This window comes from Ammospiza nelsoni, chromosome 16, assembly GCF_027579445.1.
Source record: "Ammospiza nelsoni isolate bAmmNel1 chromosome 16, bAmmNel1.pri, whole genome shotgun sequence".
NCBI classification, from domain to species: domain Eukaryota; kingdom Metazoa; phylum Chordata; class Aves; order Passeriformes; family Passerellidae; genus Ammospiza; species Ammospiza nelsoni.
The window spans coordinates 17,507,284-17,529,981 of record NC_080648.1 but is presented as its reverse complement, the minus strand read 5'-3'; the positions used below and the strand labels follow the sequence as shown (position 1 = coordinate 17,529,981).

Sequence of the window (22,698 nt, the reverse complement as noted above, 5' to 3'; positions counted from 1 at the left end):
AAGGAGGTCACCACAGGAGGGAAGCAGCGTTTCACTTTTGTTGCTTTAGCAGCCAAGGTTTTGGGGTTTTTTTTCTGTTTTAATGTATATTTTGATTAGCAGAACCTGCCTGATGTGACAAAGCAATAGATCATAGAGTCATGGGATGGTTTGGGTTGGAAAGGGCCTTAAAGATCACTTCATTCCACCCCTGCCATGGGCAGGGACACCTTCCACCAGCCCAGGTTGCTCCAAGCCCCATCCAGCTTGGTTCTTGCAGTGGAATCCACCCCTTCCAGAGATTCCTACCACCAGTGCTGTTGCTGCTCATTAAAAGGGATTTTTAGCCTTTTCAGTGACCCCTTTTCTCCAGCCATTGCAATCAAAACCTCAGAGCTTTGCAGAAACATTTAAAGCAAGTGGAATAATGACTTTTCCTTGTTATTGACAGAGAGATAAAGAACCCAAGCAGTCCCCAGCAGTGGGTGTGGGGCTTTGCAGAGATCAGGAGAGAAACTCAACATTGCTCTTCCCAGCGATAATCCAAGGGTGGAAATTCCTTCAGAGGCTCTAGATTCCCATGCTGGCATCCCTACAGCAGAGGTGTGTGCCCGGGCTCCAGGAGTGGGGTTTGTGCTCCTGGAGCACACACAGAGCCCTCACTCTGCTCATTCCTGGCCAGCTTGAGGTGTTCTGGTGTCTGCTGGGGCTCCTCAGCCACAGGAATTCCTCAGGGCAGTGTTCTCTCCTTGGCCATCCCAGGAGAACAAACCCTGCCTGCTTTCACATCGTTTTGACACAGCTTTGCTGCCTCTGGGTGCTGGAGATTGCTACCAGCCACTTTGGGAAGGGATGGATCAGATGGGATTGGAATCAGCCTAAAAGCTGCTGGTGGAAAGTTTGGAACGGGAGCCAGCATTCCTAAAACCTACATCTGAACAGAAATGCTGTGCAGGGAAACCTCCAGCCTGTGGAAATGAGGCTACAGCCTCAGCAGCTTCCAGGAAGAGCCATGGGGAAATGAATCTGAAAATAGCAAATTGCTGAATCTCTTCAGAGCCTCTGAGGAGGAAAATGAGCAGTTGGACCCCAAGGTTCTTTCCTACTTCTGTTTCCTGTGGGACCTTTGCTTGATAACCTCATCAGCCCTGTCTCCCTTCCCATCTGTCAAAAGCAGAAATCTGGGAAGACTTCCAATGTGGAGACTTTGATAGTGCTGTCCTGAGCAGCACTGCTAAAAATCAAACAGTGGATGCCTGAGAGAGAAGTTTCGGTGCTGATGCAATTTGTCAGCATCTCATCCTTGTTCCCACACAGAGCTGAATCATCAGAGAACAGAGATTTGTCACTCTGGATCATCATGTGATGGCAGAGCCCACCACCACCACCACCACCACCACCACTGAGAGCAAACAGAGAGAGCCCAGCTGGGGAGAAAAACTGGCCAAGTGCAGAAGATATTTCATTATATAGGATTATAGAGGGTTATAGAGGGTTATAGAGGGAATAATTTGACAATCACAGAGCCATGGAATGGCTTGGGTTGGAAGGGGCTTTAAAGATCATCCAGTTCCAATCCCTTTGCCATGGCAGGGACACCTTCCACTGTCCCAGGTGCTCCCAGCCCTGTCCAGCCTGGCCTTGGGCACTGCCAGGGATCCAGGGGCAGCCACAGCTGCTCTGAGCACCTGTGCCAGGGCCTCACACCCTCACAATTTCTGCCCAATATCCCGTCCATCCCTGCCCTCTGTTAATGTGAAACCATTCCCCCTTGTCCTGGCACTCCATCCCTTGGAAATTGTCTCTCTCCATCTTTCCTGCATCCCCTTCAGGCACTGTGAGGCCACAATTGTGTCACCCCAAAGCTTCTCCTGTCCAGGTGTGCAATCCCAGCTCCATCCCTCTGCTCCAACACAGTGCACGTGGATCTCCTCAGGGACTTTTACACAAATCCCTTCCTTCTGGTGCTCCAGGACAGCACAGCCCAGCAGGGTTTGTGCCACAATAAAATCCTCCAGCTGTTGGCACTGTAGGGTTTGTGACCCCCCAAATAATCCCAACCACACCAGGCAGTGGTACCTCCATGGCACAGTGCATCCGTGACAGCCTTTAATTGTGAAAAGTCACTTTTGATGTTCAAAGTTTTCCATCCCACGCACTGCAGGCAGTTAGCAAGTCATAAAGAGCAAGAATTAATTAATTAATCCTGGCCATATCCCCAAGAGATGTGCAGACAACACTGAGCTACTGACAGAAACACAGCAGCCAAGGTTACTGACTTGTCCAAACCCCAGTGGGTGCTGGAGCAGAGCTGAGATTGAGGTGCAGAAATTGATTGCAAAGCTCAGGGAAATTGATTTTGAGGAGGAATAACCTTCAAAATAAACAAACATTTAGAAAAAAAATGTTTGTTTTTAATTCAGTACTTTGTTAGTACATCTTGATCCGTGGGGTCAGGGTGTAAATATTCGCTTTGGCCCATCCTGAGGGTTTGTATGCACACAAAAATGTGCGTATGATATATATGTGCTCCATACCCTGTGGGAGAGAACAACGAGGTGTCCAGCGAGAGAATTCAGCCCCAAACAGGCAGAATAACAAGCTCTGCTGTGTTTTTCCAAGGCTCCACCAGCAGACTTTCTCACGCCAGCCCACAGCCCTGCAGCCACCCTGCTCTGGAACAGAGTCACGTTGGGTTCCACCAGCTTTGGGGTCTCACTGGGTACCAGATATCCCCACAATCCATGATTCCCTGCAGAGTTATGTGCCCTGATGGTAAAATACTCACAGCAACACCTACTTCTAGGAAAATTTGCAACTGCCTTCCAAATTTCCTACAGTTTTGAATAAATAATATTGAATCCCTCCCCCTCAGCCTGACATATCTCAGGAATGGGATGCTCAGGGAGGTTTGGAGTGCCCACCCCTGGAGGTGTCACCTGGAGGTGGCACTCAGTGCTCTGGGCTGGGGACAAGGTGGGCATTGGGCACAGGTGGCACTCTGAGGTCTTGGAGCTCTTTTCCAACCTAACTGATTTTGTGATTCTGCAATATCTTTGATCATACAGTGGATATATGGGCAAACTCCTTCGTGGCCCTCAGATGAAATCTGAAAGCAAAACAACTGAGCTCTGTGGGGCTCCTTGATCTGGTTTAAATGTCTGCACAGACAAGGAGTTTTTGCTTTTGTTGTAATTAGTGGGCATGTGCTCAGACTCTAATCATTGTTCTTTAGGCTTTCTTAGCAGGCCTGACCTTCCCATTTGGACCCAATAAAGCAGATGAGCTCTGTGCCTTTTTGTTCTCAGATGACAAAGTGCTCGGCATTTGGCACTCAGCTTATCTCATCCGTTTGGGATTTTAATTATCAACACAAGAGCCTTCCCAAAGGCTGGCTGGGCTTTGGGCATGAAGATTATGTAGGGAAATTAATGGCAGAAAAACACCTTTGTCCATCAGTTCTTTTCACTCTGGAGACTAGAAACTCTACAAACAGCTATGCTATTTTAATTCCAAAAAACACATTTGCAATGTCATCTCTATGGAGGAAAAATATGCTCAGCTTGAGTTTTGTTTTGTGCTGCTCTGTGTACAAGAACATGGAGCTGCCGTGTTTGCAGAACATGTGGGGAACCCAGAGCACAGTCTGTTAGCAGGCTTTATTTTTTGCACTGTCTGCTCCCATTTTTTCAGTGCTCTGACTTATTGCTGATTACTCCAAGGCGCTCCAGTGCATCTGATAGTGCAGGAACTGTAACTCCTCAATCCCAGGCTGGGATGGCTGCTGAAATGAGATAACCCAGCCAGGCATTGAAAGCACAAGAGTTGAACTTTTCTTCTCAGAGAACTGAAGCCTGCTTAGTCAGACTGACCAACAGCACTGAGTTTGCTTATTTCAAACTGGCAGTGTGATAACACAGGAGTGGGTGGCTGCATAGTGGGGCAGGGATTTATCTGAGTGTGGCCTTTCTCTTCATGTGCAGAGAAAAATCACAGAACGGTTTGGGTTGAGAGGGACCTTATGGATCCTCTTGTTCCCTGGGCAGAGACACCTTTCAGTAGAGTGAGATGCTCAGAGCTCCATCCTTGAACACCTCGGCGATGGGGCAGAGCACAGCAGGGCACGGGGAGCCGCGGGCTGTACAGTGAGAGGGAAATAAACAGTGATCAGGGAATAAACCCAGTGATCAGGGAATAAACACAGGGAAAAGGGAATAAACACGGCCTGGTACCCAGGGCCGCGGGACCCGCCCGGGCTGGGGGCTCGGGGCTGGCCCCGCATCCCGGTGCCGGTGCCGGGCTGGTCCCAAGGGCGGTATTGGGGCGGTCCCGATGTCGGTGTCGGGGCGGTCCCGATCCTGGTGCCAGGGTCGGTGTTGGTGCCGGTGCCGGGGCAGTCCCACGGGCCAGAAAAGGTCCCGGTGTCGGTGCCGGGGCGGTCCTGGTGTCGGCATCGATGTCGGGGCGATCCCAGTCACGGTGCCGGTCCCTGTGCCGGTATTGGGGCGGTCCCGTGGGCCAGAGGCGGTGCCGGTGAGGTCCCGGTGCCGGTGCCGGTGCGGTGCCAGGGCGGTCCCGCGGGCCGGAGGCCGTGCCGGTGCCGGTCTCGGTGCCGGTCGCGGTCCCAGTCGCAGTCCCGGTGCCGGCCCCAGTCCCGGTCCCAGTCCCGGTGCGGGTGCCGGGGCGGTCCCGGTGCCGGGGCGGTGCCAGGGCCGGGCGCAGGCCGCGCCCCGGGGGCGGCGTTGCGGAGCGGGGAGGCGGCTCCGGAGCCATCGCGCCTGCCCGGCCGGCGGCGGAGCTCGGTGCAGGGGAGGGGGGCGGGGGGCGGCTCGGCGGCGGGTCTGCGGGCCCCATGGGCGGGTGTGTGGGCTCCCACCACGACTCCTCGGGCAGCCTCAACGAGAACTCGGACGGCACCGGAGGTGAGCGCTGCGGGCCGGCCCGGGGGGCCCGCGGGGGGACCCCGGGGCGGGCGCTGCGGGCCGGGGCCTGCGGCGGGCGAGGGAGCCGCGTCCGGCCCCGGCCCGGATCGTGCCCCGGGCCATCCCCCGGCTTCTCTGCCTCGTTCGCCCGAAGTTTGCCGGGCCGGCGGGGCCGGCGGCGCTCGGCGGGCGCTGCCCCGGGGCTCAGCCCCCGCCCCGCTCCGCGGCCCCGGCGTGCGGGGCTGTACCGGGGCTGTACCGGGGGATGGCCTGGGCTGTGCCCACCGGTGCCGCAGCGGGGGCTGTACCGGGGTTATACCGGGGCTATACCGGGCTGTGTCCACCGGGGGCTGTGCCGGGGGCTCCGGGGGGCCGGGCCATACCGGAGCGGTGTCGGGGCTGTCTCGGCGGGCAGTGCCGGGGGGCTCAGGGACGCGGCCACTGCCGAAATAAAGCCCGGCTGGGGAAAGGCCCTGCCCGGGGCTCCCGAAGTTTGTTTTCCTCGGGCTCCCCTCCTTGCGGTGTGCGGGCAATGATTCCCCGGCTCGCTGAGATCCTGGCAGTGCTGCGGGGCCCGGGGTTATTTTCCAGCCGGGAGAGGTGCCTGGCTCCAGCCCCAGCCGCCCGTGCGACCGGAGCGGCTGGAGATGCTGCGTGGATGGATGGATGGATGGATGGATGGATGGATGCATGGATGGATGTATGGATGGATGTATGGACGGAGCAGCGTGGTCTCTGCGAGCGCAGCCCGACCTGGGCAGCAAAGCCAGCGTGCAAATGCTGCTGCAGTGTCAGCAGCCTTTCACCAGCGGGTTTCTCTCCAGCTAAATGCCTGAATGATTGCTTTTTCAACCCTCTCAGGTTTGTGGACCCCTGAGGTTCTCCAACTGAGCTGTGTGTGTTTTATAGTCATTTAAAGTCAGCCTACCAACAGGACACTTGACTTATAGGTAGTCCTCGTGCATGCAGGGTCCGCAGATTTCAGGAGGAGAATTGCTGATCTAGGTCTGTGTTTTTCCTTGTGTTTTACAGAATGTTATCTATCAGTCTGGTTTTTATTTCGGATGTCCCAGCTGATGGGTGTTCTTTCCATCAGTGCCTTTGCTGTCATTCTGTAATGTAAAAATATGCAGCACTTGGAGTTGTATCTGAACCAACCATCTGCTGGTTCATGCCAGATACAGAGTTCATGGAAACACCAGAATTCCAGCTGCTAGGAGCTGTGTGGGATTTCACAGAATTCAAGAATAATTGGGGTTGAGGACTCCAATAGTTGGGGAGTGACCTCTGGAGATCATCCAGTCCAACCCCCCTACTGAGGCAGGGTCATCTGGAGCAGGTGACACAGGGACACATCCAGGTGGGTTTGGAATGTCTGCAGAGAGGGAGGCTCCACAACCTCCTGTGGATTTAATCACATCAGTGTCATTGAAAGGAATTTTATAGCTTTGAGTAGTGTGAGTCTTCCTTACTCTATTAGTAAAAAGAGAAGGAGTGTGTTACCTAAGATGCATCTGTACTGAGCACATTTACCAACCAGTAAAAACCTGCAGGTGTGCTGAGCAGATTGGACCAGTCAAAGGAACAGAACAGCAGGAATCATCACATAGCCCAAAATCTTGACCAAAAAATAGCATTAAAAGCTCCACTGGTGCTTGTCCTGAGATGTGCTTTGGTGTTATGAGGTGAGATCATGTCACAGAAATAGGCTGGGTTTAATTTCCTTGCTCTTATCTCACCTGTGATATCGAATGAATGAGATAGGAGAAGAACACGATCAGGCTTTGGGTGATATTGTAAAACAGATTCCACGCCCCAGAGCAGCGTGTGAGGTGGGCAGGCTCCATCCATGCAGGCTCTGTGTCCCTGCCTGGTGCTCCCAGGGCATGGCACTCTGCTGCTCTGGGGTTAAATAACCCATTGTGCCTGCTGCATTACAACAGCAGCTGGGCTTTCAAGATGTAAGAGATGTGAAATTCGTGTCAGCTGGCTCGTGTTGATTCATGCTCTCAGGGTAATGTTCCTTAAGGTTGTCTCGCCAAAGTGAGAAGCGCTGAAATTTCGCTTGAATTATGAGCTTCTTAGGACTGTCTTAAACAATCAGCTCCAGTGTGCAATAGCCTGTTTTGTAATGCTACAGATCTGTTCCTGCCTCAGCACAAGGAGGAAAGGGGGGGTGGGTTAAGCTGGGGGAAGCTCTGAGTATCTCCCCTAAATGTGACTCCCCAGGTGCCAAAGTCCAGCCCGTGCTGATTCCGAGCTTTACAAATTCTGCCAAGCCTCAAACCTGGCTTGCTCTCTCCAGGGAGCTTCTGTCTGGAGGCATCAGCCAGTGAAGCAGCTGAAGCAGAAGTGAGCATGGTTTGGAGTTCAGACCTGTGCAGAGAGATGACTTTTTCCTGTTCCCCAGTGAGGCTCATTTCCTCCGGCTCGGGGGTTGTGACCTCGCCCGCTACATTTGCTTTCAGATCGCTGTGGGTGAGCGGGGCCAGAACGTTTTGAAATCCTGGGAAGGTGTTTTGGAACATGATGATTGTAGCTTGCCAGTGATGGACTTGTTTTGGAGAGGCTTTGTCTTTTCCCCAGAATGGAAAAGTTTCCTGGAGAATTGCAGGCGCCCAAGAGCTGGATCAGCCAGCAGCGGCTGTGTGCGATGCTGGGCGAGAGCAGAGCCAGCTCTCGAGTCTGATTCATCCCAGTTTCAATTTATTCCAGGGCAGTGGGGAGTGGTAAAATCGTGCTCAATTGTGTTACTGGAGTTGAGAGGAGGATTTGTCACATCCCTGTATTCTCCTCAGTGTTTTTGTCCGTGGCCAGCGCTTCCCGTTGCTCGTGTGCAGCTTGGCAGAGCTGACGGCATGTCCTGGCCACGTGTGCTGCTTTTGTCTCTTCCTGTGGGCATTTTTCAAGGTCAGGATGTGCCTGTGTGTGTCAGGAGAGCTGGTGTGGATCCTCAGGTGTGCCTGCATGTGTGAGATGGAGCTAATCAAAAGCCCAGCTTATTGCACAGCTCTGTTTGCAGTGACCGGAGCAGGAGGAGGCTGTTCCTCAACAAGAATTTAACAGATGCTGCTCTGCCCATCGGGCTGGAAATAAAATGGGCTTTGCAGATTGGTACCAGCTGTTTCATTAGCACTGCTCTTTTTAGCAAGTTCTCATTTCACCAGGACATTGTTTGGCATAGGCAGGAAAAGTTCCTGCCTCGATGCTCGGTGTGTTAAAACCCAGCAGCACCAAACTGTCGTGGGTGTCCTGGGTGGATTAATTGGGGAGTCATTAAAGGACATCATTAATTGGGTTATAGACACAGGTTTTCATCCCTTTAGCTCAGCTGTCTCCCACCCAACAGCCCAAGATTTCAGGAGCTGAGCGCTGCATCCCTTCCAGCTGTGCCCTGCCAGAGGTGCCCGAGTTCCTGCAGGATGGTGGCAACAGGGAGGAATAACTGTTCTGCAGCCACTCCCCAGCTGTGTGACCTCTTCACTTGTGCTTCTGGCATTGCTTTGGGCTTGGAATGAACTGCTGGCAAACTCTGCCCTTGTGCCTGTACATCAGGTATGTTCAGTTGAGCAAAACCAGCAGAGCTGTGCCAGCTCCCACCCCACAGGCCAGTCCTTCTGGAGGGCTCCTCAATTTCTTTTTGAGAAGCAAAAGGAGGAACCTGTTCATTCTCTTGTGGCAGCTCTCACCGCTCTCAGAAGCTGCATGTTATTTTGTCTGACGTGGTGAATTCAGTGAGACAGTGACTCGTGTGGGGTGAGGGAAAAGCAGGGAATCCAGTGGCCGGGAGCAGGAGTCATTCCAGATTAGGGATTTTGGCTGCAGCTGTCTGATTGCTGCTGAGCTCTCCTTGACACGATGCTCTCCTGCCTGCTGCAGTTCTTGTCACCCTTCGTCGGGAGCAAAGATGCTGATTCTGTTTGAAATTTGTCTTCTTTCCTGCTGCCCCCATCACCCAGCAGTGAGAACAGGGCCAAGTGGAAATAAGGCTGCAAGAATGGGAGATTATTCCAACTCTCAATTCCTCCCGTGGAGTTTGAGGCAGTGCTGGAGCTTCATTAACTCAGAGAAAGGCAAATATTGTGCTCCACCTCTGCTCTCAGCAACTGGACAACAGTTTCTTAAATATTTTCCTTGAGTGTTGTGCAGGGCTGCGTATCACATGGCTAATTGGAAGTCACAATAAGTGCTTTCATGGTGCTTCTCTGCAAGACTGACCAGGGGAATTTGCATATTAAGCAGTGAGATTTGTGGCTCACAATTGCACTGATACAGCCGGGCTCTGCTTGGCTGGCACGGGGGTTAAACAAGCAGCTCATGACTGAGCACTTAAGAGCATTTGGTGCCTCCCTTTTGTGCTGGAGCACACAAAGAGTCTCCCAGAGGGATTTTTCAGTGGGTTGGAGCTGTTGGGTGCAGGCTGGGATGGTTTTTCACTGCCATCTGAAAGAGGCACCTCTGGATTTCAGGTAGTTCCTGCTGGTCTGGAATACAGAGCTGGCAAAAACATTCAGAAATCAGAGCTGGCTTTTGCTGTTAGGTCCTAATGGGGGGGTGTTTTGTATGGTTTGTTTTCATTTTGGATTTTTTTTTTTAACGGAATAACCAAAAAAGCTTAGCATGACACTGAAATTTGCTCCAAATCCTTCCTGCTCCATGCCTGGGTGTATTTAAAGGATGTGTAGATGGAGCACTTGGGGATGTGGTTTAGAGGTGGCAGTGATGGGTTAATGATGATCCTAAAGGTCTTTTCCAACCTAAAGGAGTCTCTGATTTCCACAAGGGGTTTTATCATGGCTTTGGAATAAAACTAGCCTTTTATTATATTATCTACCTATTATATTATCTGCAATATCTATTATAAGCCTTATTTCCCGAGGGCTGGGCACCCACAGCCTCCTGGAGGTGATTGTGGTCTGGGAATGGGTGCTGCCACCCCCTGATAATTCAGTCCCAGGTGTTCCTCTCCTGGCTGTCACTCTACTGCTATGACACCTTTCATTTGTCAAATACAGGACTCGGTTTTGTTTTCCAGGTGATAACAGGGAGCTCTCAGAAACCCAAATAAAGTGTTATTTTTGCTGTTAATAAGGGCTGGCAAACGAAGCTGTTTGGTTTCCTTTTTGGCTGGTTCCTCCATGTAATTGTTTGTTTGGCTTCTGGATGAAGTGATTTATTTTAATTTCTCTGTTTTGGATTGCAGTGTTGAAAACGACAACATCCTCCTTCACTGAATGTTAAATACAATAAATTGAACAGTCATTGTGCTTTGGAGACTTTTGATAAATGGAAAATATTATTAGTTGCCAGTTTGAATAAACTCTACAAAGCAGCCATGCACTCTCATTGCAGCAAGTAATGTGATAGCTATTATTTTTCATGTGAATGTTGAATAATATAATTTATGAGTCACAAATTATAATACAGTTGAAGCCTGAAATACAGATTTGCCTCGTGGTTAAGTTGCAAATTCCTGTGAGTCTTCTTGCAGGTACAAGGAAGGGTCAAGTTGGCCTTAATTGCTTTGATTGCCTTTAAAAAAGAAAGAATATAAAGATTTGGAAATTCACGAGCAAATGACCATGATTGAGAAGGGAATATAACTCCTCCTTATAATTTAGAGTGTGATGTAACAATCTTCGTCTTCTTTTCTATACAGACATTGTGTATAAATGTCTGATGCATTTTTAAATAAATTGTGCTGTCTGTGGAGGAATAACGAAGCTGGGATCAGTACCTGACTGTAGAATAAAACACTTTTCTTGCACTCTGAGGTTTTTAGTTAGTTTCATCTGCTGCTTCTGTGTTGTCTGGCATTTTAGAGTTGACAAAACAGAAATGTGCAACTACTTAGGAAGTAAATGAACTTGTCAGTTTTGTTGGGGATTTTTTTAGATTTGGTTTGTTTTCTTGTTTTTTAAGAAAACAAAAAGCTTTCCCCTCACGTGGGGGCTGTGTCTGCAGTGTAATTCAGTGTTTCAGACTGAGTTATCCACAGCAGAAAAGGTGATGGATCCAAAGCCTCCTGTATCCCAAAGCAGCAGGAATGCTGGTGGCACTGAGTGTGGGAAACACCTCCAGCACAGGATGGCAGCTGATACTGCCCTGTTGGACCTGTGTGCAGGGAAAACGTCTCTTGTGGTTTATTTAAGGTTCAGCTGGAACCTGGATTTTGCATTTGCTGCCTTGTGCTGGCCCTGGCACACTCAGATTTAATGCAATGAGAGCTGGACAAAAGATGGGGCACAGCAAACTGCAGGAAGTGGTTTTGTTCTGATCCCCGTTGTAGGATTAGATTAAAAACTGTCTCAAATGCTGAATGAGGCTTTCTTAGACTACCTTAAATATTTAAAATACCATCAGTCTCATCCTGAGGCTCCCCAGCCCTGGGAAATGCAAGGGCACTGCAGGTTCTGCACGTAATAAATGCAGGAGCAATTATTGGATGCTATCAATTTGCAGGAGCTGCTCCACAGCCACTTGACCTCTCAGGCCTGATGGAAAACATTTGGAAATTGTCCTTCCCAAAGCAGAAACGCTGCTGGGGATGTGGATTAGGGCAGTTTTAGCAGCTCCTCCCTCCAGCCTTTTCTCAGTGTCCTTTTCCCTGCCCATCTCCCCCTCTCCTCAGTGGAGAGGATTTTAAAAGGAAAATTCAAAGCCCTGCTTGAAAGCCATTTGTGGGAGGAGATGGGCACAGCTCTGAAGCACTGAATTTTTTTTTTTTTTTGCTTCTGGAGGATCTCAGATGTGCTGGAGGATTTTCTGTGTGCCTGTCTATCTGTGTGTGTGTATGAAGACATCCTTGTGCTGCTGCTGAGGTGGAAGGGAGGGGATTTGGGGAGTTTCTGCATGATCTGTCATGTGTTTTTTTTTCCCCCACATTCTCAACCATGAAAGCAGAGGCACTTCACAGACGGGAGTGGAAAATGCTTCAGTAGTTTGCAGCAAGAACAGGTAGTGCCCAGGGGGAAAAGATTAGAGGCTAAAATGGGAAAATGTGTCACACAGAGCATGGTGGCTCTGCACATGTTTAACAGGGAAAGTTTACTCTTAAAACATATATATTCAGTCTAGCATTACCACCACTTTTCTAGAAATAAATTACTTTTCATGCCCTGAAATGATAAACATTTTATAGCTCGTAACAGCTTTCCGTTTATAATAATGTATAATAAATGTAGCAACTATAAATAATTCCCTTAGTTCAGACAACAGATTCTGGAGGGAGGCATTTTTCACCTGTTCCCAGAGGAGCTGTGTGCTCTTTGAGAGCACTCCCAGGCCTGAAATGGCATCGGAAGCAGAGCACAGCACTTTGGGATTGGAAGCTTGTTACCTTTCTATTTTTAAAATCCAGTCATGGAGCTGCAGCTCTGCTCCCATGCTGTGATGAAGGGCACTGTGGATTCAGCAGAAGAATCTCTCCGTGGCATTTACTTTGTTGCTTTATTTCCCTGCCACAGAGCTCTCATCTCCTGTGATTCCTGCCTGCCTGGGTAAATACAGACTCTGTAAAAGAGCACCTACAGAACAGCACAGGCTACCTGCAGCTGCCAAATGCCATTTTCTCCTCTCTGCCAATTGTTTTGGGGGTTTTTTTTGGGAGCACCTGAGCCTGCAGCAGAGCGTCAGCAAGCACAGGATAATGGCTGGCTGGAGAATTTAAGGGAAAATCGTTAATTCCCCTGCACTGGCTGCACAAAGCATTTCGTGGAGAAGCTGTCACCGAGCCCTGCCTGTGTCACACGTGCTGGATTTGTGCCTTCACAGTGGGTTTGGCTGTGTTTTTCTCCCTCTCAGGTGCACGCAGAGGCTGGCTGTGTCAAAAGAGTGTCTTTAATGCAGAATATTGAGCTTTTAAATGCTCCTGATGCATTGCACTGCCTCCCTGACCCTCAGAGGAGACAAGCCCTGAGTATGAAGGGGACGCCCAAATCTTGGAACGTACAAATGTATTTTAGATGTTTTTTTAGTGCAGGTATAAATCCCATTCCTACCTAGCATGGCTGTGGCTGCTGCCAGCTTGTTACCCCTCCCCAGGGTGCGAAGACAGGGGAAGGAGCAGTTGGGAAGTGTTTTGGGAAGCATAATGGTCACCCAAAGATTGGGTGGGTGAATTCCCAGGTGGGATAAATTTGGTGGCAGTGATGCCTTGAGAAGGCTGAGCTAGAACAGAGAGCAGACAGAGCTAAAGAATAAAGCAGGGATTTATTCAAAGGATCTCCGTGGATCCACCTTGGGCAGCACCAGAGCCCAGCCAGGGCTGCACCCAAGATGAACCAAAATGGCCCCAAAATGCACGGCCGGGCACGGGCTCTGTCCCTGGGATCAGTTCTGCTCCATTTGCCTATCGGGGTTAATTGTCCAATTCCAGCTGGATGAAGCCCCATCCTTCTTCTTTTTCTCTTGTTTGTGCTCTTGGGCTGAGATTTGGGTCATTTGTCCTTGGTGCCCAGCTGGAGCAGGAATTGTTTTGTGTCCCTGCTCTGTGCACAGAGCTCAGCATCCCCTGATGTGAGCCCAGACCCACACACTAAAGCACAGCAGAATCTGCTGCTGCTGCCTCAGGTTTGAGCTTTTCTGTTTTTCAGAGTCAAACAAGCTCAGCTGAGCACTCCAGTGCTTCCCACTTCAAGGAGCAGCATTCCCAGATTTGCCACTGCCCCATGGCTGAGGCTGAGCCAAAATGCCCCTTTCCCTGGGCATTCCCATCCTCCCCGTGCCTGAAATGACCAAACCTGCTCTGGAAACTGGGAAGTCACAGCTCCCAGCTGAGCAGGAGCACTGGGAGGGCTGAAGGAGAGGAAAGCTGTCACAGAGCTATTTAAACTTTATTTTTTTGAGGGTTAGATTTCACTCATGAGTTGCATGTTGATGACTTGGCTCGGTGAAGCACGTAGCAGACTGATTTTTTTTTGGTGATTTTTTCTGCTCTGTGCCCACATAAGTTCGTTAAAAGCACATGGGTTGCTGTAAATATGAGCGCTTTTAGAACAAAAATACCTTCTGTGAAGTGCTGATCAATATTGGATATTATCCTGAGACAGGTTGAAATGCTCATTTGAGATGAGTTCTCACTCTTTTGTGTGTTTTTCACATCCACGGTTCTCCATTGTGTGTTTATCCAGATCTAAAAGTAGTTCCAGTGCCAAAAAAGCTCGAGTTTCAACAGAAAACCACATGATTATTGCTTGACTGAAGTCACACACTTCCAGTCACTCACAGATGGGATGGCCCCACTGGATGTTACAGCAAAATCCCATTTTTTGCTGCCTTCGTGCATCCCAACAAATCACATTCCTTGTGTGTATCCAGGGCTCTCCTTTTAATACAGCACTGAAATAGGTCCAAAAATCCTCCAGGCATGGGTTTGGCTTTATCTGAAACTCCTGGAAAATAGAGCAGGGAATACAAGATTTTAGTCTGGCAGCTGGGAATAAAAAAGGAGCAGCAGCATTGTCAGATTGTTGTGGTTTGGTGTTACAAGGCAGTACCAGAATGAAAATCCCTTAGTTGCAAATAAGCTTTCAGTTCTTGAGCTCTGCCTCAGAATGGAGACTTTCTAATTGAGTGTGGACAGAGATTATTTTCTGTAAACCTCTGAAAACACTTGGATTTGGGGGTTTTATTCTCCTAAATAACACAAACCTTTAGAAACCATCACAGGTTCTTCTCAGCTGTTGTTGGAGGTGAATCTCAAGGGCTGTGTGTGCTCTGCCTCCCTGGGAAGTTTTGTGCCCTTTCTAAATATTTGTGCCCTTTCTCCTAAATATTGCTGTCATTTTGTGCCCTTTCCAGTTCTCCTGAATATTGGTGTTGTAGGAATTAGGTTAAAGTTGAGGAGGAGAAGTCGTGGCTTTTGATTAAATTATCACTCTGGCAGCTTGAAAATTGAAATTTTAGCTTGAAAATTGAAATAATCTGCTGGGTTTTGGAGTGTTGGAGTGCTCAGCAGTGGGGAAAACACAATCACCCCCTTAAACAGGAACCCAAAATTCTCTTTTTTATCATCAGCATGATAGGAGTGGGATGGCTCCAAACACTCCCCATTCCCAGCCTTCCTCCATCCCAGGATCAGTCATGATCAGTTCTCAGGGAGCAAATTTCCCCCAGAATTTTTAATTTAAACTTATTGGAATTGATGCTTACCACAGCCTCTTCACAATATTGCTTTGGGAAATCAACAGGTTCCTTTATAATTTTTTTTTCTTGCTTTATCCATCCCAAATAAAGTGTTTTATCTTAGGAATGCCCCTGCTGTTCTTTCAGACTCTGATCACGTTTTTCCTGATGATTGGTGTGCTGCAGGAACCACATTAGCATTTTATCTTATTGTGCTGGGAAACTTATTACCAAGAGTTAATAATTTGCATTGAGCTCACATTAGTTAGGAAAATATTGCAGATATTTTTGAGGTGGGGGAGGAAGTGTTTTGGTTACTGCCAGTGTCCTGCTTTAACATCTCTTGGCAGCTCTGTCCAGAGGGATGCTGAGCTGCTGATCTGATCATTGAGCCTGTTCAAAATCCATTCTATTAACTAAAAAATCCATTTTATTAAGTGTTAAGTAGTGACAATTCAGCTTAAAGTTGTGCAAAGTCCAAGATGGCAAAGGCTTCTGTATCTCTGCTTCAGTGCTGTGTCAAACAGAATATTCTGCCTTAGAAATTCTACCAACTGATCTAATCTTGCCTTGAAACCCTTTCCAGGTTTGCCTGCTCAAGGATTCTGTCGCTATCTGATTGCTCTGCCTGCCAAATTTCCAGGCTGGGTTCATCTGCCATTGATAAAGTGCATTTCTCTCTGCTCACTGCCTTCACCCTTCCTTCTTTCACACGTCTGCTTTGGTTATTATGAATTAATCAGGGCATTTTTTCCAGCTGAGGGGACTCTTGCCATGCAATTCAGCTTCAGGGATCTGCACCATTTCTTTTCTTGTGTTTTGAAACTTTCCAACTTTCGCTGGTTTCTGTTGAAGGTTAATAAATTAGGAGCCCTTTTTCTCACAGAGCATTTTTCTACCAAGATATTTCAGGGATTGATGTTTGTTAAAGGCAGTTTTGATGCTAATAACAGGGAGCTGTGTGGATGCTGCTCAGGTTTTAATGCATTTTTCCCCTGCTCATCCTCAGGTCTGAAAGTGGCCCCAGTTCTGCTGCTCTGGGCTTTGAGATGCCTTTGTTCAGAGCTGTGGAATCAGCACTTCCTGGGCATGGCTTGCTCGTTAGAGCACAGTAATTAGTGAGTTTGTCATGGACTTGCATGCAGCCATTCTTAGGAATCCTTTGCACTACTGCAGTGAAATCAGCTTTGGGTATTGGGGTTTGATTTCTGCAATGCTTTCAGGAGTTCCTTTCCCTAAACCAAATGATCCCACCTGCCTTGAGGAGCTGTGGGAGAGGTGGGCTCCTGTTTTCAGATGCCTGAAATAAGAATCTCTTTTTAATAATGCATTCTCATTGCCACTCAAACTTCTCATCCTTAATTTGAAGCTGTTTTCCCTTGCAGAAAGGGCAGCAGGGATGAGAAGAGGATCTGTGTAATAATGGAGAGTTCTGCTTGAACTCGGAATTTTTCTTGCAGTCACTTTAGGGTCCAGCATCTTCACTTATTTAACCTGTTATTACATCAATTATGCCTTAAATAATGGGGAAAAGTAGGAAAAGTGCATCTGTCCTGACAAAGAGCTCTGCTCTTGCTTTGCAGTGATGCCACAGGAGAAATGAGCTCCTGGAGCACTATGGTGAGGAGCTTTTTAGAAAAGACAAGCACAGCCCATGGCCGAGCCCTGCTTCAGCTTTTGCTGGCTCTGGAACAACTGAGAGCATTGCCAGCACCATCCCTGGGCTGCCAGTGTGGAGCCTGCCCTGAGCTGTGGAGAATTAAATTCATTTTCAATCAAATTCTGTGATCCCTGCCTTTGAAAGGAAGTTCCTCAAGGGCTGTGTGTCCGTAGGAAACACTGAGCAAGCACCACTCAGGCCATTAATAGAGCTAAAGCCTGGTGTGCTCAGGGACTTCTGAAAGAGATCAGATTAATTTGCTAAAGGTGGAAAGGCTCTGGCTGCTTTAATCTCACTTCATTTCAGCAATTGAAGTGAAGAGGGCAGGTTCCTGTGCCTCCTCCAAGGTCCTTCCAGCTCACAAGGTGCTCTCTGTGCATTGCTGTGAGGAGGAGGAGGCCTTGATCAAGTTTCTAATTTTGGGGGATTTTAAATACTTAGGATTGAAGTGACTGGCACAGGGTGCCCAGAGCAGCTGTGGCTGCCCCTGGGTCCCTGGCAGTGCCCAAGGCCAGGCTGGATGAAGCACCTGGGACAGTGGCAGTGTCCTTGCCCATGGCAGGGGGTGTCCCTCAAGGTCCCTTCCAGCCCAAACCATTCTCTGATTGCATCAATAATCCTTGAGGCTCTAACAGGGCTGGTTTTTCCCTTTACAGGGGGATAAAAAGGCCTTGAATGGAGGGAGTTTTAATTTTTACACTCCCATTTACAGGTTTGGGTTGGTTTGGGGTTTTTTTTCCCCCCCTGGATGTACAAGACATCCAGGTATTTATACAAGTTGCAACAAAGGCTTGCACGTTTTTCATTTTAGCTTAGATTGCTTTCTAATTATCTGAGCAATCCACTGATGTCCTTATCTGTTATTACTTGCCTCTAACTCGGGGATAAATGTGGATTTCTTAACAAGATGTGTAGTTGGAGGGTAGGAATTCCTTATGAGGTTGCTCACATGTTCTACACTAAATTCTGAGCTCTATCCAGCATGGGTGCTGGAGTTTCCTGGGGGGTGACTGCCCAGGAGAACAGAGAGGAGTTGAGTTTCAAAATTGAATGTGAAATATTAACTTTACTATGGAAAAGTACCCTCTAAAATAGGGCTGAATAAAGCAGCAAGTATTGTTCTGAGAAATCCAATTTCTTAGATGAAATCTGTCAATGTTTGTGTGACTTTCACTTTCACTTTTCTTGAAACCAAGCAATCACCTTTCAGTTTTCCTCAGGCACCTGAGGAACATTACATGGGAGTGTAAAATGAAATCATTAAGATAAAGTATGTTTGGGATGTGTGTCAGGTAAGATTCCTATTTTCAGCTTACACTGAGCTCTTAATTAACTGATGAGCTTAAGCAGCTGAGATACAGTAATAGTGCATTTAGTTAATTGGCTCATGTGAAACTTTATCCCTGCCAATAACTGTGACACTGGAATAAATTCAAGACATGGTGTTAGATCCTTTAACTAAGCTAATTTAATCATTGGTCATTGTAAAAACAGCCACCAACTTGGAGGCTTTTTTTTGGTCATTCCCTGCTGGAATTTGTGCTGGCAGCAGTGACATGGCAAGCATGGCATGTTCAGCCAAAAAATCCTTGGGAAATGGAGTTGGCCATCTGTCCTGAGCATTATACCTTGAATTACCCAGATTTCAGGGTGTGCTGGGAGGGTTTCATGCAGCAAAGCCAAATTTTGGCTGTGCTGAGATGGGGTCTGAGCAGTTTTACCTGAGGGAAAAACCTGAGAAAGATGGAGAGGGAATTCTGCAACAGCCCGGAGTGACAGGAGGAGGGGAATGGGTTCACACTGACAGAGATGGATATTGGGGAGGAATTCTTCCCTCTGAGGGTGAGGAGGCCCTGGAATGGCTTTCCCAGAGAAGCTGTGGCTGCCCCCCATCCCTGGAAATGCCCAGGTTGGGGCTTGGGGCAGTCTGGGGTGGTAGATACTCTCCTTGCCCATGGCAAAGGCTGGCACTGGATGAGATCCCTTCAAACCCAAATCATCCAATGACTTAATGAACTTTGGGTTTACTTGTAGTAAATGCAATTCACTGGTGGCACCATCCAGAGGGTCTCCAGAAGGTTCATCCCCCACATTTAAACACCCTCTGTACAAGGTCCTGCTGAGTAGGGTGTCCTGGCTGCTTCCAGCACCATCACACCTCATCAGAGTTTGAAGAAATCCTCAGCCAAATATTTTTTGTCATTCTGGCAGGGTGAAAGATAAGGCTGCCTTTGGTTGTTATTTTTTTTCCCCTTGAAAATTTTGCTGATGTTGGAAGCACTGGTGGTGTGTTAAACACAGCCCAGATGTCCAGCAGATGGTCCTGTGTCACTTGCCCAGCTCAGAATTCCTGGTGGCCTCGTGTGGCCGGGCTGTGGCTGTGTGACAGAGGCCAGCACTGGCCACACCACTCCCCTGGCTCAGCCCTGAGAAAAGCCAGGCTTTGGTTTAAACCTGCTGAGCCAAACCCCGCCTTGGCCTTGCTCCAAGCACCCAGAACTCAGCTGGGAGAAGAGTTACAAGCCACGAGAGCTTGAGTAGAAGGACAGTGGATTTGTCAGGGTGAAAAAGTAGAATTTTGGGGATTTAGAATGGGGGTTCGGGAGGCAAGATGGAGGAATCTGGCCATGTTGTCATCATCTTCTTCTCCTCCTTTTTCTTCTCCTTCTTCCCCTCCATCTTCTGCTGTGATGGTGACACTTCTGGATTGGTTTAGAGTAGAGACAGACTGTCTAACATAGGTGATAGGTATTGGAGAATTATTGTAAATAAAGTACATACTGTTTTTAGTATAAAAAGGGCAGTCACCGTGCCACTGTCAGTGTGTGGGGAGGCACTTGGCACTGGGAGAGTTTTGATGCTGCTCCTTTTCCCTGGAGGTGGCACTCAGGGCTCTGGGCTGGTGACAAGGTGGGCATTGGGCACAGCCTGGTGATCTTGGAGAGCTTTTCCAACCTCAGTGGTTCTGTGGTGTCAGCCCCAGTGAACTTTAAATCACTCTTTTAGCACTTCATGCTTGTTGTGCAGAGGTCAGAGGGAGAACAGTCTGAAGGAGGGAGGGAATTTGTGAGCCTGAGCTGTTCCTTTGCAGAACTGGACATTCCCTGGTGTTCAGTCCATGCTGCCCATGAGCCTGGAGCAGTGGGCAGTGCCCTGTCCCAGCAGGCACCAGCACAGGTTGTCCAGGCAGGAATTTGCACTTTTATCTGATGTGTCTAAAGTTTCCCTGGGAACTGAAGGGACAGGAGACACAAAAGGCTTTTAGTGCTTTAAAGGTGAAGTTGCTGAGTTGCATTCTTCCTCATGCTGAGATACATTTAAGCTCTAGGGTGGGTTTTGTTTTTGTTTTTTTTTTGTTTGTTTGTTTGTTTGTTTTTTTTTTTTTTTGGTTTTTTTTTTTTTTTGCAGATAACTTCTGTGCAGCTTCCCAGTGCATTCCCAGAGCTGCTCCTGTTTTGGGTGTGCGGCTGCCCTGGTGCCAAGCTCAGCTGCAGTTGAGCTGCAGTTTAAGCCACACGCTGCTGAAGTCACAACAAACGTGTGCCCTGTGCAGCCTGCCTCACACAGAATATTTTTCACGTTGCTGACAGCTTCCTTAATGGTTCTTGTCACAGCTTTAAAAACGGTGGCCCAGTTGTGCACTGTAGATGGTGCAGATTGAAGCTCCTGGTGTTGCACTCTGTGGGTTGGGGATGGGGAAATCTTTATCCTCTGCTGTATCCAGCTGAAAACATTCATCTGCCAGAGATAGGAGCGGTTTAAATTCCAGAGTAAACAGTGCTGACAGGTAATTGTATTGATAATGTCTGTCCCCTGGAGCTGTTTCACCTCACTGAACTTCCCTGCCGGGCTGGGGCTGACTCTGAGCCGGGTTTTACAGCTCCTGCTGTTGGACCTGAGTTCAGGCAAGCTGGGTTTGGGGCTCCAGAGGCAGACGGGCATCCCCTGGGCTGTGCCCTGCCTGGCAGCCTGCCTTCCTCACCCTGCTCAGCCCCTGAGCATGTGGGGACTCCACAAAGGTGTTCTCTCCCTCAGACATTTGTCTCTGTCCACAGGAGCTGCTGTGCCATGAGCTTAATCAAGATGATTGAGAATGAGATTGAGAATTGAGAATCAAGATGATTGATTGATTGAGAATTGAGAATCAAGATGATTGATTGATTGAGAATTGAGAATCAAGGTGATTGAGAATTGAGAATCAAGATGATTGAGAATGAGATTGAGAATTGAGAATCAAGATGATTGATTGATTGAGAATTGAGAATCAAGGTGATTGAGAATTGAGAATCAAGGTGATTGAGAATGAGATTGATAATTGAGAATCAAGTTGATTGAGAATTGAGACCCAAGGTGATTGAGAATCCTCTGTTTGTGCACCCAGCAGGAGGCTGGGTGGGCAGGCAGGACTCAGGAGTGCCCACAGAGCTTTTGGAAATAATAATCATGGAAGCAAAGGATGGTTTGGGTTGGAAGGGACCTTAAAAATCATCTTGTTCAGGGCAGGGACACCTTCCACTGTCCCAGGGTGCTCCAGGCCCATCCAGCCTGGCCTTGGGCACTGCCAGGGATCCAGGGGCAGCCCCAGCACCTTCCCAGGGAAACATTTATTCCCAATATCCAGTCTAAATTCCCCCTTGCCAGCTGGCTCTGGGCTGAGGATGCCCCTCAGGTCAGATAAAATGCACTGCCCTGGTTTTAGTTCTGTTCAGGACATCCCAGGGCTGTGGCCACCTGAGCAGGTCCTGCCTGGGCTGGGATGAGCTGGGATCTCTGCAATACCACAGAGCAAGCAAAGATTCAGTTTTCCAAAGCTGAAGCTTTTATTTCTTGCTGCAACACTGCTGGCTCCTTTGAGGGGTGATGAGCTGCCTGGAAATCTCCTGATTTCTTCTGCAGTTTCTGCTGAAAATGATGGGAAAAATGGAAAATGCAGTGGAATAGCTGCTAATTAGAGTCAGTTTTTCTCTTTGTCCAGCTCATCCATACACCCTCATCCTCTCATGCTGAGAAGCCTCTGGATTGACTCGGGGAAGGTTTAGTGTGCAGACAAAGGCAGGGATAAGCTGTCCAGAGCTGCCTGGAATTACCAGAGGAACTTGCATTTTGTTCCCTGCAGCCTCTTCTGGGCAGTTTTTGGTGTTGAGTAAGAACTGAGGAGCAGCAGGGAAGGATTCCCTGCCCAGCAGTGTGTGCCAGGCTGGGGGCACTGGGTGGCACCAGTGATGGATTGTCCCCCTTGTCCCCAGAGGCAGCACATCCATCACTGAGCAGCAGCACATGGTGTCTGCCTTTACTGCTGCTGCTCCTTCCCTTCTCCATCTGATTATTTTGCGTTTATTTTCTTCCTTTCTTCACCTCCTTTCAGGTGGGGGAAAGGGGAAATTGCTGAGGGCTTGGCTGGAGGGTTTATTTCTGTGTGCTGATGTGTCTCTGCTGGGTTTGCTGCCCTGAAAAGCTTCACAGTTTGTTACTTGGCTCAGAATTAATATCTTTGAATTAATACCTGTGCCTACACTTTTGTAATATTGCTTTGAGTCTGCAGCCCGGTGTTTTAGTACACAACTATTTCAAGATACAACCTGAATTTCTACCAGGGAAGTAGCGTTCATTTTACCCTCCTAAAAAACCATAAAACTTGACTTAGTTTCAGGCATTATCTTTCCATCTATCTGTATTTATTTGGAAAGTTCACACAGGCTCCCTGAAAATATTAATTCCTTTCCTTGTTAGGAAGCTTAATTGTCCTAATATTTCACTTCTAAGTCTTTGCCACTGTCCAGTGCCGCTTCTGTTCCAAAATCCTCTTCTTGCCTTGGAAGAATGTGACCACCTTAAAAAGAAAATTGCTGAAAATCAGCAATAAACAGATAAAATTCTGCCATTTTGCTGTTGTTGGGCACGCCTGTGCTATTTAATGTAATTTAAGTTGTGTAAGCCTGTGTTGCTTAATGTAATTCAAATTGTCTGCTGCTTAAGTGCAATGAATTTTCCCTTTCTCCCTCTCTGTTTTCC

The 22,698-nt window shown here is 48.4% G+C and overlaps 1 protein-coding gene across 1 annotated transcript in view; it reads left to right on the top strand.

The window, feature by feature from the left end:
* Window positions 1-4,831: 4,831 nt before the first annotated feature.
* Window positions 4,832-22,698, top strand: part of UBTD2 (ubiquitin domain containing 2) — a 43,231-nt gene continuing 25,364 nt past the window's right edge. Inside the window, exon 1 of the mRNA XM_059483687.1 lies at window positions 4,832-4,901. Coding sequence (XP_059339670.1) covers window positions 4,832-4,901 — 70 coding nt within the window. The remainder of the gene's footprint in view (window positions 4,902-22,698) is intronic.